This window comes from Hemitrygon akajei, chromosome 13 (genome assembly GCF_048418815.1).
Source record: "Hemitrygon akajei chromosome 13, sHemAka1.3, whole genome shotgun sequence".
NCBI classification, from domain to species: Eukaryota; Metazoa; Chordata; class Chondrichthyes; order Myliobatiformes; family Dasyatidae; genus Hemitrygon; species Hemitrygon akajei.
The window spans coordinates 983,774-998,613 of NC_133136.1; the positions used below are offsets into that span (position 1 = coordinate 983,774).

General features: G+C 42.4%; 1 protein-coding gene across 1 annotated transcript in view; it reads left to right on the forward strand.

Moving 5' to 3' along the window:
• Positions 1 to 11,751, forward strand: part of arl9 (ADP-ribosylation factor-like 9) — a 59,269-nt gene extending 47,518 nt beyond the window's left edge. Inside the window, exon 4 of the mRNA XM_073064020.1 lies at positions 11,296 to 11,751. Within this exon, the coding sequence (XP_072920121.1) occupies positions 11,296 to 11,469 (174 nt within the window). The 3' untranslated portion in view covers positions 11,470 to 11,751. The remainder of the gene's footprint in view (positions 1 to 11,295) is intronic.
• Positions 11,752 to 14,840: the final 3,089 nt, after the last annotated feature.

Genomic DNA, 14,840 nt, shown 5'->3' on the forward strand with positions numbered 1-14,840 from the left:
GGTGTAACCCATCCCTTTTGTACAGGTTGTACCTTTCGCAGAAGGGATCCCAGTGATCCATAAATCTGTACCACAGCCATGCATTCACCTTCAAATTATCCTATTCTTACCCTCACTTGCACGTGGCATGGGCACCATTCCAAAGATTGCTAACTTGGAGGTCCAGTTTTTCAGCTTTCTACCTAGCTCCCTAAAATCCGTCTTCTGGACCACCTCACCTTGTCTGCAAATATGTGTCATTGGTGCCAATATGAACCAAAACTTCTGGCTGCTCATCTCTCTTGAGAATGCTATGGATCTGATGTGAGACATCCCTGACCCTGGCACGGGAGGCAACATACCATCTGGGTGTCTCTATCGTGCCTACAGAATCTTGTCTCTTTTCCTCTCACTGAGGAATCTCCTATCAACACTGTAGTCCTCTGCACCTCTCTGTTCTTCTGAGCCATAGCACAAAACTCAGTGCTGGAGTCTCTGTCACTGTGGCTTCCACCAGTTGGTCCTCCCCCTCAATGGTATCTAAAGTGGTATACTTGTTATTGAGGCGTACGGCCACAGGTGTACCCTGCACTGGCTGTGCATTTCCCCTCCTCCTCTCCTGAAACCTAGGGGTGACTACCTCTCTCGCTCCTATATATCACCTCCTCATTCTACTGTATGATTTGAAGAACATTGAGCTGTAGCTCCGGTTCCTTAATAAGTTGTCTCACTATTCCCAAGTCTCTCACACGGTACAAAACACTACCCCTGGAGCAGAGAAACTTTACCTGGCCCAAGCCTGTTCTCACCTAGGCCTTATGAGCCAAAGTCACTTTAAACACTGGCACATTCAAAAGAATGGCTGCTCCGCTTGCAATTGCGTTACTTTTATTCACCCTTTCTAATGAATCCTGCTTGGTGATTGGTTGCAGCCCAACTCCAAAATTCCGCCTTTTAAATCTTGATTGTGGACTTGGTCTCCACAGCTGCATGTGGCAAAGAATTCCACAGATTCACCATTCTGGCTAAAGAAATTCCTCCTCATCTCTGTTCTAAAAGGATGCCCCTCTATTTTGAAGCTGTATCCTCTGGTCTTAGAATCTCCCACCATAGGAAACATCCTCTCTGCATCTTCTATCGAGGCCTTTCACTATTCAATAGGTTTCAATAAGGTCACCCCTCATCCTTCTGATTTCTAATGAATACAGGTCTAGAGCCATCAAATATTCTTCATATGACAGGCTATTCAATCCTGGAATCATTTTTGTGAACCTCCTTTGGACTCTCTCCAGTTTCAGCACATCCCTTCTAAGATATGGGGCCCAAAACTGCTCACAATACTCCAAGTGAGGCCTCACCAGTGTTTTATAAAGTTTCAATATTACACCCTGGCTTTTATAAGACCATAAAACCATAAGATATAGGAACAGAAATAGGCTTTTGGCCCATCAAATCCGCTCCACCATTTCATCATGCCTGATCCAATTTTCCTCTCAGCCCTATTCTCCTGCCTTCTCCCTGTATCCCTTCATCAAGAATCTATCAACCAATGCCTTGAATATTCATAAAGACTTGGTCTCCACAGCTACCTGTGGCAAAGAATTCCACAGATTCACCACTCTCTGGCTAAAGAAATTTATATTCTAGTCCTCTTGGAATGAATAACATTGTATTTGCCTTCCTCACCACAGAGTACACCTGCAAATTAACTAGTGCTCTCAGTGTGGCCTCCTGTATATTGGGGGTTAGACCCGACACAGATTGGGAGACCACTTTGCCAAGTGCCTACACTCCACCAAGAAAAGCGGGATCTTCCAGTGGGGCCACCCATTTTAATTCCATTTCCATTCCAACATGTCAGTTCATGACCTCCTCTACTGTTGAGATGAGACCACACTCAGGTTGGGGGAGCACCACCTTGTATTCCGTCTGGGTAATCTCCAACCTGATGGCATGAACATCAATTTCTCAAACTTCTGGTAATGACCCCACCCCCTTTCACCATTCCCCATTCCCATTTCCCTTACTCACCTTACCTGCCCATCTCCTCTCTCTGGTGCTCCTCCCTTTTATCTTTTTTCCATGGCCTTCTATCCTCTCCTATCAGATTCCTCCTTCTCCAGCCCCATATCTCTTTCACCAGTCAACTTTCCAGCTCTTTACTTCTGCCCTTCCTCCTCCCGATTTCATCTATCACCTTGTGATTCTTCCTCCCCTCCCCCCACCTCCTTACTCTTTTTAAAGTTCTGTTGAAGGGTCTCAGCCCAAAATGTTAACTGTACTCTTTTCTATGGATGCTGCCTGGCCTGCTGAGTCCCTCCTGTATTTTATGTGTGTTGCTTGGATTTCCAGCGTCTGCAGATATTTTCTTGTCTGCATATTAACCGTTAGGGATTCCTTGCCTAATTCCCTTTGCACCTCAGTTTTTTTTGGATTTTCTCTCCATTTAGAAAAGTTAACCCTTTCATTTCTTCTACCAAAGTGCATGACCATACACTTCTCAACACTGTGTTCCATCTGCCAGTTCTTTGCCCATTTTCCTAATCTAAGTCCTTCTGTAGGCTCACTACTTCCTCAAAATTACCTGCCCTTCCACCTATCTTCATATTGTCTGCAAACTTTGCAACAAAGCCATCAATTCTATCATCCATAAAAGCACAAAATGCTGGCAGAACTCAGTGGGCCAGACAGCATCTATGGGAGGAGGTAGTGACAACGTTTTGGGCCGAAACCCTTCATCAGGAAGGGTTTTGGCCCGAAACCTCGTCACTGTTTTTATTTATTTCCAGCATCTGCAGATTCACTCGGGTTGCCTATGAATTCTATCATCCAAATTATTGACATATAACATAAAAAGAATTGGTCCCAACACAGAACCCGGTAGCACAAGGATGAGGTTACGGAGTACCTGGAGGTATATGACAAGATAGGCAGAACTCAGCATGGTTTCCTTAAAGGAAAATCCTGCCTGCCAAACCTATTGCAATTTTTTGAGGAAGTTACAAGTAGGCTAGACAAGGGAGATGCAGAGGATGTTGTGTATTTGGATTTTCAGAAGGCCTTTGACAAGGTGCTGCACATGAGGCTGCTAAACAAGATAAGAGCCCATGAAATTACGGGAAAGTTACATACGTGGATAGGTGTTGGCTGATTGGCAGGAAACAGAGAGTGGGAATAAAGGGATCCCATTCTTGTTGGCTGCCGGTTACCAGTGGTGTTCCACGGGGCTCTGTGTAAGGGCCGCTTCTTTTTACTTTGTATATCAATGATTTGGATTATGGAATAGATGGCTTTGTGGCTAAGTTTGCTGATGATACAAAAATAGGTGGAGGGGCTAGTAATGCTGAGGAAACAGAGTCTGCAGAGAGACTTGGATAGATTGGGAGAATGGGCAAAGAAATGGCAAATGATATACAATGTCGGAATGTGTATGGTCATGCACTTTGGTAGAAGAAATAAACGGGCAGACTATTATTTAAATGGGGAGAGAATTCAAAGTTCTGAGATCCTCGTGCAGGATACCCTTAAGGTTAACCTCCAGGTTGATCGGTGGTGAAGAAGGTGAATGCAATGTTGGTATTCATTTCTAGAGGAATAGAATATAAGAGCAGGGATGTGATGTTGAGGTTCTATAAGGCACTGGTAAGACCTCACTTGGAGTACTGTGTGCAGTTTTGGGCTCCTTATTTAAGAAAGGATGTGCTGACGTTGGAGAGGGTTCAGAGAAGATTCACTAGAATGATTCTGGGAATGAGAGGGTTAACATATGAGGAACATTTGACCGCTCTTGGACTGTACTCCTTGGAGTTTAGAAAAATGAGGGGAGACCTCATAGAACATTTTGAATGTTGAAATCCATGGACCTCATGGATGTGGCAAAGTTGTTTCCCATGGTGGGGGAGTCTAGTACGAGAGGGCATGACTTAAGGATTGAAAGGTGCCCATTCAGAACAGAGATGCGAAGAAATTTTTTTAGCCAGAGGGTGGTGACTCTGTGGAATTTGTTGCCATGGGCGGCAGTAGAGGTCAAGTCATTGGGTGTATTTAAGGCAGAGATTGATAGGTATCGGAGTAGCAAGGGCATATAAGGTTGTGGTGAGAAGGCAGGGGAGTGGGACTAAATGGGAAATGGATCAGTTCATGATAAAATGGCAGAGCAGATTCGATGGGCCGAATGGCTGGCTCCTGCTCCTTTGTCTTGTGGTCACACCACTAGTCACCAGAAGCCAACCAGAAAAGGCTCCCTGTATTTCCACTCTATGCCTCCTGCCAATCAGCCACCACTTTGTCCATGCTAGAATGTTTTCTGTAATGTCATGGGCTCGTAGTTTGTAATAGCCTCAAGGGTGGCACCTTCTCAAAGGCCTGAAAATCCACAACATCAACTGATTCTATTTTGTCTTGTACTTATTCTTTTTATTTTAATTGTGTTTCTGAAATGCAATATTTGAGCCTGTGACTTAACAGTTTGGTGTTCGACCAAGTGATCTAGCACTCTGCTGACCCAAGAACATTACAGGAGCGCCTTGGTGCCTTGAGGAGAAGCTCAGAGACAGGGTGCAGGGACATAATTGGCTTTATTTCTTGCTGATTAAAGTGTCAAAGAAGAAGGAAACATTGAGGTGAATGCAGAGAAGAACAAGTGAGAGGAGAACCACTGTGTTTGACAGTCGCTCTCTACAGAAGGCCATGCTGCTGTGTCACTCTCTGTGGAAGGCCTGGGTTTGAGCGGTCACTCTCCTCGATGCTGACTGAGAATGTTATCAAAATTCTAAGAATATTATTGAAATCCAAGTCATGTGACTACTGGTGTGGATTGTATTTCATATTGGTCTCCTTCAGTTTTATGTTTTCTTGTTGCCAATTGTCACGTTGGGGGTTGATGTCCTTTTTTCTGTTTTCTGGATGGGTGATCTGTTAGTTCGTTGTTCAAGGGAGGGGTTGGGGTTTGTGAGTTTTTGTTTCTTTTCCTTTTTTATGTGGGTGGGGGTGCTGATGTCTTTTCTTTCAATGAAAACCATGGTTTTTCTGTTTTGTGGCTATCTGGAGAAAATGAATCTCAGAGTTGTATTCTGCATAAGTACTTTGTTAATGAAATGAGCCTTTGCTCACAGTGTTGCTCCTGTAATTACTTCTGACCCCACCGCCACCAAGAATTGACTTGACTTTATTACTTCCTTCAAATACATGAGAAGTAAAAATCTTTTACAACACATCTCCATCTGAATGTGCAATTTATAGTCATTTGTAATAAATAGTATGTACAATAGAACAGTCAATATAGTATAGAAATACAATTGTATCAATGTGAATTAATCAGTATGATGGCCTAGTGGAAGAAGCAGTTCCAGAGCTTGTTGGTCCTGGCTTTTATGCTGCAGTACCATTTTATCCGCAGTACTGGATGGTAGCAGCTGAAACAGTTTGTGGTTAGGGTGACTCGGGTCCCCAATGATCCTTCGGGCCCTTTTTACACACCTGTCTTTGTAAGTGTCCTGAATAGTGGGAAGCTCACAACTACAGGTGCACTGGGCTCCCCACACCAGTCTCTGCAGAGAACTGCGATTGAGGGAGGTACAGTTCCCATACCAGGCAGTGATGCAGCCAGTCAGGATGCTCTCAATTGTGCTCCTATAGAAAGTTCTGAGAATTTGAACAATACCAAATTTCTTCAACCATCTGAGGTGAAAGAGGTGCTGTTGTGCTTTTTTCACCACACAGCCAGTATGTACAGACCACGTGAGATCCTCGGTGGTGCTTATGCTGTTCACCCTCTCAATCCCAGATCCACTGATGTCAATAGGTCCACAACCAGCTCCTTTGTTTTTGTGACATTGAGGGAGGGGTTGTTTTCTTGACACCACTGTGTCAGGATGATGCATTCCTCTCTGTCGGCTGCCTCATTATTATTTGAGATTAGGGCAATCAGTGTAGTGTCATCAGCAAATTTAATTAGCAGAAATAAATGCTTTGCCTACAGTCAGTTGGAATAAAATACTTCAGATGGTGTCTCTCCAAAACACAATTAATAATTTCAGCAAGCTTTCATTACTCTTGCACTTAAAACATCTTGTTATAAAATACCAATATCCCATGTGCAATATTTCAATTGCACATATCTCTGCACCAATTTTTCTGAGAGGAAAGTTTAGCTTTCCTCTCTGTTTACTTTTTCCATAAAAGTGAATCACCTCCCAGGTTTAGAAACACCTTTGCCAAAACATATTTACTTGTTTCTTCCTTTGCACTCTCTTGCATCATCTCCCATTTTTTCCCACCTGGGTTTGTTTCAATAGCAAATTAGGTGGGAAGAGAATTTTGTTTCATGACAAAAGGTTGAGTTACTCACTTGAGTGTATTTATTTATTTTTTGAGATACAGGCCCTTCCGTCCCTTTGAGCCGTGACACCAACAACCCCAATTAACCCTAGGCTAATCACAGGACAATTTACAATAACCTACTAACTGGCACATCTTTGGACTCTGGGAGGATGCCGAAGCACCCAGTGAAAACCTACACATTCCCTTGGTGGGGGGCATATAGTCTCCTAGAGATGATGTTGGAATTTAATTCTGCACTCTGACATCCTCATAGTCATAGAGAAGTCCAGCTCAGAGAAAGGCCCCTCAGCCCATCTGGTCTGTGCTGAAACCATTTAAATTGCTTACTCCCATTGACCTGCACTAAGACCATAGCCCACTATCCATGTACTTATCCAAACTTCTCAGTGTTGAAATCAAGCTCATGTACATCACTTGTGCAGGATTCTGGGTGGATCATTGCTGCGAGATTGTTTCCTGAAACTGAAATCTCTAGATTTGAAAGGCATTGTTGCAGAAAAAGGGCTAGCAAAGGGAAATATAATCTTATTGCTAATTTTGGAATTTATAAATGGTCAATCATTGAAATTATTTTTAGATAGAAAAGTCACCAAGGTACACTTGATCATCTACTGAGTGGCAGAGCAAGATTGAGGGATCAGAGTAATAGAATCATAGAACATTACAGCTCAGAAAGAGGCCATTTGTCCCACCTAGTCTGTGTTTGTTTATCCATTGAATGGCAGCGTAGGTTTAAGGGATTAGAGTCATAGGGTCCTGTCACTATTTCCTGATTTTTAAAAAGCTGTAAGAAATAGCAGTAGCCATCCAGTCTCTCAAGCCTGCTGTGACACTTCAATTCTGGCCTGATCTAGAGTACAGAACACTGCAGCACAGAAACAAACCCTTCAGCCCATTTAGTCTGTGCCAAGCCATTAATCTGCCTCATGCCATTGATCTGCAGCTTGACCAGAGCCTTCCATATCCCTTCCATTCTTGTATCTATCCAAACTTCTCTTAAACGATGAAATCAAGGTCACATGCATGACTTCCACTGAAATTCCCCCCTGATATTCCCCTTAAATATTCCGCCTTTCAAACTTAACCCATAGGCTGTGCTTGTAGTCTCAGTGGGAAAAGCCTGCTTGCATTTATCCTTTCTATTCCCCTCATCATTTCATATATCATTATTGCCCTACGCTCCAGGGAATAAAGTCCTAATATTCAACCTTTCTCTATACCTCAGATCCTCAAATCCCAGCAAAATCCTTTTATCTAATTCATCACCTTTTACTTACTAATTTTCAAATTTCCAACTATCTTTCTGACTTTAATATCAGTGACAACCTGCACAGCTGTCTGTCTGGGAGAGAGAATTCCACAGCTTCACCCACTTCTGCATGAAGACATGTCTCCTTGACTGACGCCTTGTTTTGAGATACTGACACTGCCTGAGTAAGCACCTCCTGCATCTATTTTGTTTAACTTTAAAAGTTTTCATGAGATCTTATCTCATTCTAAATTTTAGAGTATATAGGTGTGGCCCACTCCGTCTCTCATGTGACAGATTTGTTATTCAAGGAACCAGTTTGGTCAATGTTTTCCTGTTCTCTCTCTACAACATGTATTTTTTTTGTCAAAGTGACCAAAACTGTGGACAACAATTCTAGGTATGGTTTTTGCTAACGTCTGATATAATTGTAGGCAGATATTCTTAGTGCTTACTTTAGTCCTTCTGTGATGAAGGCCAGTTTATACCACAAGACACAGGAGCAGAATTAGGCTCCTGTCCCTCTTCAGTGCTATGGAAAAGGAGAGAGTTGTGGTCACAACCTCCAAAATGTACTCTCACTGAGAGATCTGACACCTGACCAGGCTCATTTCCCAATACCAGATCAAGTACAGCCTCTCCTCTAGTTGGCTTATTGCACCAGGAAACCTTCCTGAGCACACCTAAAAAACCTCGACCCCATCCAAACCCCTTGTGCTAAGGAGATGTCAGTCAATATTAGGAAAGTTAAAATCACCCATTACAACAGCCCTATTATTATTGCACCGCTCCAGAATCTGACTCCCTATCTGCTCCTCGATGTCTCTGTTTCTATTGGGCGGTCTATAAAAAAAACACCCAGTAGAGTTATTGCCCCCTTCCTGTTTCTGACTTCCACCCACAATGAGCCAGTAGTCAATCCCTCCATGACTTCCTCCTTTTCTGTAGCCTGAACACTATCCCTGATTAGCAATGCCACTCCCACACCTCTTTTGCCTCCCTCCCTGTCCTTTTTGAAACATCTAAAGTCCAGCATACCCAGCAGCCATTCCTTTCCCTGAGACATCAAAGTCTCTGTAATGGCCACAATGTCATATTTCCACATATTGATCCACCCTCTATGTTCATCCGCTTTGTATTAAAATAGACACATCTCAAACTATCAGGCTTAGTGTAACTTTGCTCCATCATCGATGGGCCGAATGGGCTACTTCTGCTCCTTTGTCTTGTGATCTGTCTATCCTTCCTCACAAACTCCTTACAAGCTGCCACTACTGGTGTGTCAACCACCCCATCCTCTGCCTCTTCACTTCAGTTCCCACACTTCTGCAAATCTAGTTTAAACCCTCCCCAATAGCATAATCAAACCTCCCTCCCAGGATATTGGTTCCCCTGCAGTTCAGGTGCAACCCATCCCACTTGTACAGGTCACTCCTTCCTCAAAAAAGGTTCCAATGATCCAAGAACTTGAGACCCTGTGCCCTGCACCATCTCCTCAGCCACTCATTCATCCAAACTATCTTCCTGTTCTGATTTTCCCTGGGTCGTGGCACTGGGAATAATCTGGAGATTACCACTTTGGATGTCCTGCTCTTCAGCTTCTTTCCTAACTCCCTAAACTTACTTTGCACGACCTCTATCCCTCTCTTGCCTATGCCATTGGTACGAACATGTACCACGACCTCTGGCTGTTCACCTTCCCCTTCAAGAATATTCTGCAACCGCTCAGAGACATCCTGGACCCTAGCACACGGAAGGCAGCACACTATCCTGGTGTCTCTTTTGCTGCTGCAGAATCTCCTATCTGTCCCCCTAACTGTAGAGCCCCCTATGACTGTTGCTCCACCTGATTTCACCCTCGCAGTAGGGTTGAAGCTCAGAGCTGACCACAGTGCTATTGGTTTGGCTGCTGCTGCCTTGCCCAGATAGGTCATCCCTCTCAGCAGTATTCAAAGGGTTCACCTTTTGCTGAGGGGAACGGTCACAGGGAGATCCTGCGCTGACTTCCTTCTCCCTTTACCTCTCTCGGTGTTCACCATCTACTCCCCAAATTCTGCACTCTGGGTGTAAGTACCTGCTCAAAGGTTGTATCTATCAATTGCTGTGCCTCCCAGATGATCCCAAGTTCATCCAGCTCCTGTTCCAGCTCCTTAATGCAGTCTTTCAGGTGTAGTCAAGTTCCATGAATTCCCACGTTCTACAGGAGGAGCATTCCACTGCCGTACCTGCCATCCTGCCTTCACTGTACTATGGGCAACCAACTCCAAATCAGCAGCAACAAAAAGAAAAACCTACCCTTTTTCCCTGTTTCTTTGAAGTTCTTGAGTCAAAGTCTCTTAAGTTCCCACTCTGTCTCTAGCCCCCACTCCGGCGATGGCCACTGTGCTAGACCCTCTCTCTCTTTTATGGTTTAAAAATAAGAAAAAAACCCACGCAAAGAGAAAGAATACACTGTGTTTGGTGGTGCTCCACCTGCCTTACGTTGCCTTAATCATTCTTAATGATCGACACCAACATCTTCCCAACCACTGAGGTCAAACTAACTAGCCAATAATTTCACCACTGAGGTCAAACTAACTAGCCAATAATTTCCTTTCTTCTGCCTCTCTCCTGGTTTGAAGAATGGAGTGACATTTGCAACTGTTCTCTCTTTTGGAACCATTCCAGAACCTAGTAATCATGTCTCTGTTCCTCTGACTAAGGAATCTCCTATCAACACTGCAGTCCTCTTAACCTCTGCTCTTCTGAGCCACAGCCCACAATAGTATCTAAAGTTATATGCTTATTATTGAGGGGAATAGCCACAGGTGTACTCTGCACTAGCTGTGGGCTTCCCCTCCTTCTTCTGACAGTTACCCTTCTCCTGCAACCTTAGGCTGACTACCTCCCTGTAGCTCCGCCTATCAACTCCTCATTCTCCCATATGTGTCAAAGGTCATCGATTGGCAGCTCCAGTTCCTTAATACATTCTCTCAGGAGCTGCAACTCAGTGCAGATGTGTTTACCTGGAAGACCGTAGGTCTCCCAGACTTTCCACACCCCACACAGAGTACAAAACACTGCCCCTGGAGCCATTCTCACTAACAGTTGAGGAATGAACAAAAAAAGGACAGAGAGTAACTTACAAGACAATTTACTTTGCCCGAGCCTGATCCAAATCCATTCTATTCTAATCCAAATCCATTCTAAACACTAGCATACTCAAAACCAGTGGCCGCATTGCTTGCACTTGAATTATTTTATTGGCCCTTTCTAATGAATCTCTGTCACTAATTGGTTGCTCAACTCAGAGAAACTGCCACAAAACTCTGCCTTTGAAATCTCAATCGCCCTCCTGATTAATAGGGCTCTCTTTTTACGCAGCCCTGACATGGATTGACCAATTCCTACCCTTCCAGTTACCCACTTCATCTGCAGTTCCTTGTATTTACATCTTGGGATTGTTGATAAAGTCTACACTTGTTCAGGTTAGTGCCCTGCTGTTTGTGCTGCTAGTAAGCAGGCATGGCTACGAGTCTCAGCATGTTCTTGCAGACTATATCTCATTTTGGTTTATAAGTTCTGCTTTCTTTTTAATAATTATCATTAAGGTTTTATCTTAACTAAATAGACAAAACTGGAGAGATTGAGAACATAATGGGTGTTGATGTATGTAAATTGAAGGTAATCTTGAATGAAAAAATGCTGATTGATGGAAATATTTTGCTATTGTAATTGTTTTTCAGGATCTCAAAGGGGCCTGTACCATTTTAGAGGTTCATGAGAAGCTTTCCCTTGACCAACTTGGTGATGAACGAAAGCTTTTCCTCATCGGAACCCATGTTGCAGAAAATGGTTGCCAAATACCAGCAAGTATACAAGATGCCAAGGAACTGATTGCTCATTTGGTGATCTCCTGAAGGGTGAACTTGCTTCGGGATTGTCTCCATTTGATCATGAGTCACTGCTCTTTGTTGAAATATTACTAAAGCTCAACCTGGTCAAACTTGATTGTGATGTAGGAACTATTTTTAAACCTTAAGATTTAAAAAGCTGTTATAACACATCTGGATTTGGAAAAAATATTAGCACAATGTTAATATACTTTCAACTTACTTTCCCTTCAAAAATCTGATTAGAAAAAGTTTTCCAATAATCTTCAATATGTTGTAATAAATTATCACTATACACCATTCTAATTATCATGTGCTCCGAAGACTATATTGTTCCTTCTTTTCTCAGCGAAATAGTGTGTATGGGGATATCTGCTGTTAGCCAGGAATCTACTGTTTCCCCATCCACTGACAAATTAGTTTAAATCCTTCCCAACATCAGTCAACATCCAAGGATGTCGGACCTGCTTTGGTTCTGTTTGAACATGCCTCATCTTATCCAGAAACAAGCCAATAATCCAGAAAGTGAAAGCTCTGCCTCTGACACAATCCTTTCAGCTGCACGTTTACCCAAACTTGCCTCCCATTCTTATACACAGCAGCATGCAGCACCAGATGCAATGCAAAAGTCGGAACAGCTTCTGAGGTTATATTCTAACATAATTCTCCCAAATGTTATGTTGCATTCTTCTCATTATTCCCAACATTTTCCATGACCTCTGGCTCTTTATCCTCATTGGGGCCGCATCTAAAAAAACAAGAAACTGAGGGCTGCAGGACTTTCTGAATGGGCTATAATGAGTTTACTGTTTTAATGAAATATTTCTAATAAGTAAATAAATAAATAAATAAATGTATGTCATTTAATTGGAACCCTAAGTGAAATGAATGGGACAATATGCTAGAAATACAAGTAAGGCAGCAAAGCAGCTTAGTCTGTTTGCATGTAGGGGGTGTGGCATGCTAGTCGTTATCTCCATTCCTGCTTCACCACATACAAATCACCTTTCACACCCTGCAGGATGGCCTGCTGAGCTCAGCTGCACATCCACCCCCAAGTCACTGATTATGCTCCACCACTTAGTGATTATGATTACTTTATTACAAATAATTACACTTTAATAGACCATAAGACCATAAGCTATAGGAGCAGGGTTAGGCCATTTGGCCCATCAAGACTGCTCTGCCATTTCATCATGGCTGATCCAATTCCCTTTGATTCCCAGTCTCCTGCCTTCACCCTGTAACCTTTCAAGACCTGACTAATCAAGAACTTATCAACCTCTGCCTTAAATATAGAACATAGAATAGTACAGCACATTACAGGCGCTTTGGCCCACAATGTTGTGCTGACCCAAAAACCCTGCCTCCCATATAAACCCCACCTTAAATTCCTCCATATACCTGTCTAGTAGTCTCTTAAACTTCACTAGTGTATCTGCCTCCACCACTGACTCAGGCAGTGCATTCCACGCACCAACCACTCTCTGAGTGAAAACCCTTCCTCTAATATCCCCCTTGAACTTCCCTCCCCTTACCTTAAAGCCATGTCCTCTTGTACTGAGCAGTGGTGCCCTGGGGAAGAGGCGCTGGCTGTCCACTCTGTCAATTCCTCTTAATATCTTGTACACCTCTATCATGTTTCCTCTTATCCTCGATGCAGTCTGGGGACTATTCCGTCAGGCCCCGGGGACTTAACCGTACTAATGTATTTTAACAACTCCAACACCTTCTCTCCCTTAATATCAACATGCTCCAGAACATCAACCTCACTCATATTGTCCTCATTGTCATCGAGTTCCCTCTCATTGATGAATACCAAAGAGAAGTATTCATTGAGGACCTCGCTCACTTCCACAGCCTCCAGGCACATCTTCCCACTTTTATCTCTAATTGGTCCTATCTTCACTCCTGTCATCCTTTTGTTCTTCACATAATTGAAGAATGCCTTAGGGTTTTCCTTTACCCTACTCGCCAAGGCCTTCTTGCCCCCTTCTTGCTCTTCTCAGCCCCTTCTTAAGCTCCTTTCTTACTACCCTATATTCCTCAATAGACCCATCTGATCCTTGCTTTCTAAACCTCATGTATGCTGCCTTCTTCCATCTGACTAGATTTTCCATCTCACTAGTCACCCATGGTTCCTTCACCCTACCATTCTTTATCTTCCTCACCAGACAAATTTATCCCTAACATCCTGCAAGAGATCCTTAAACATCAACCACATGTCCATAGTACATTTCCCTGCAAAAACATCATCCCAATTCACACCTGCAAGTTCTAGCTTTATAGCCTCATAATTTGCCCTTCCCCAATTAAAAATTTTCCTGTCCTCTCTGATTCTATCCTTTTGATGATGCTAAAGGCTTCCCATTTATATATAAACTCTTCTGGTATATTTTCTCCTATCTTATCTAACTCTATTCTAATCCATGCCGGTTTTTCTTCATCAAAAAAAGATGCAATAAATCTAAGTTGATTTGCTTTATAATAATTCTTAAAATTTGGGAGTTGTAACCCTCCTAGGTCAAATTTACATGTCAATTTTTCCAACGATATTCTTGACATCTTACCTTTCCAAAGAAACTTCCTCACACATTTATTCAACTCTTGAAAAAACTTCTGGGGCAGTTGGATTGGTAATGTTTAGAATAAATATTGTAATCTGGGAAATATATTCATTTTTACAGCATTAACTCTACCTACTAATGTTATTGGTAACATCATCCATTTATCAAGATCCTCTTGAATTTTTTTCAATTATGGCAAATAATTTAATTTATATGAATTCTGTATATCATTATCGACTCTTATACCTAAATATTTTATACCATTTGTCGGCCATCTAAATTGAGTTACTAATCGACATTGACTATAATCTCCTTTAGTAAGGGATAAAATTTCACTTTTATCCCAGTTTACTTTATACCCTGATATTTTCCCATATTCTTCCAATCTGAAAGATAATTTATGCAACAAATGCAATGGGTTTGTTAAATAAATCAGAACATCATCAACAAATAAATTAATCTTATATTCCTCCTGATTAATTCTGAAGCCCGCAATATCTGGATCCATTCTAATTAATTCAGCTAATCGTTCTATCGCCAATACAAATAGGGCAGGTGATAATGGACAGCCTTGTCTAGTTGACCTTGTTAACTGGAATGATGTTGAAATTTGACCGTTTGTCACTACTTTAGCTTTGGGACTAGTATTTAAGGTTTTAATCCATTTTATAAAAGATTTTCCTAACCCATAATTTTCCAATACCTTAAATAAAAAGTCCCATTCCAATCTATCAAATGCTTTTTCTGCATCCAAAGCAACTGCCACACTCATTTCCTCCTTCTTTTGTGCCAGATGAATTATGCTAAATAACCGAGTTACATTATCTGCCA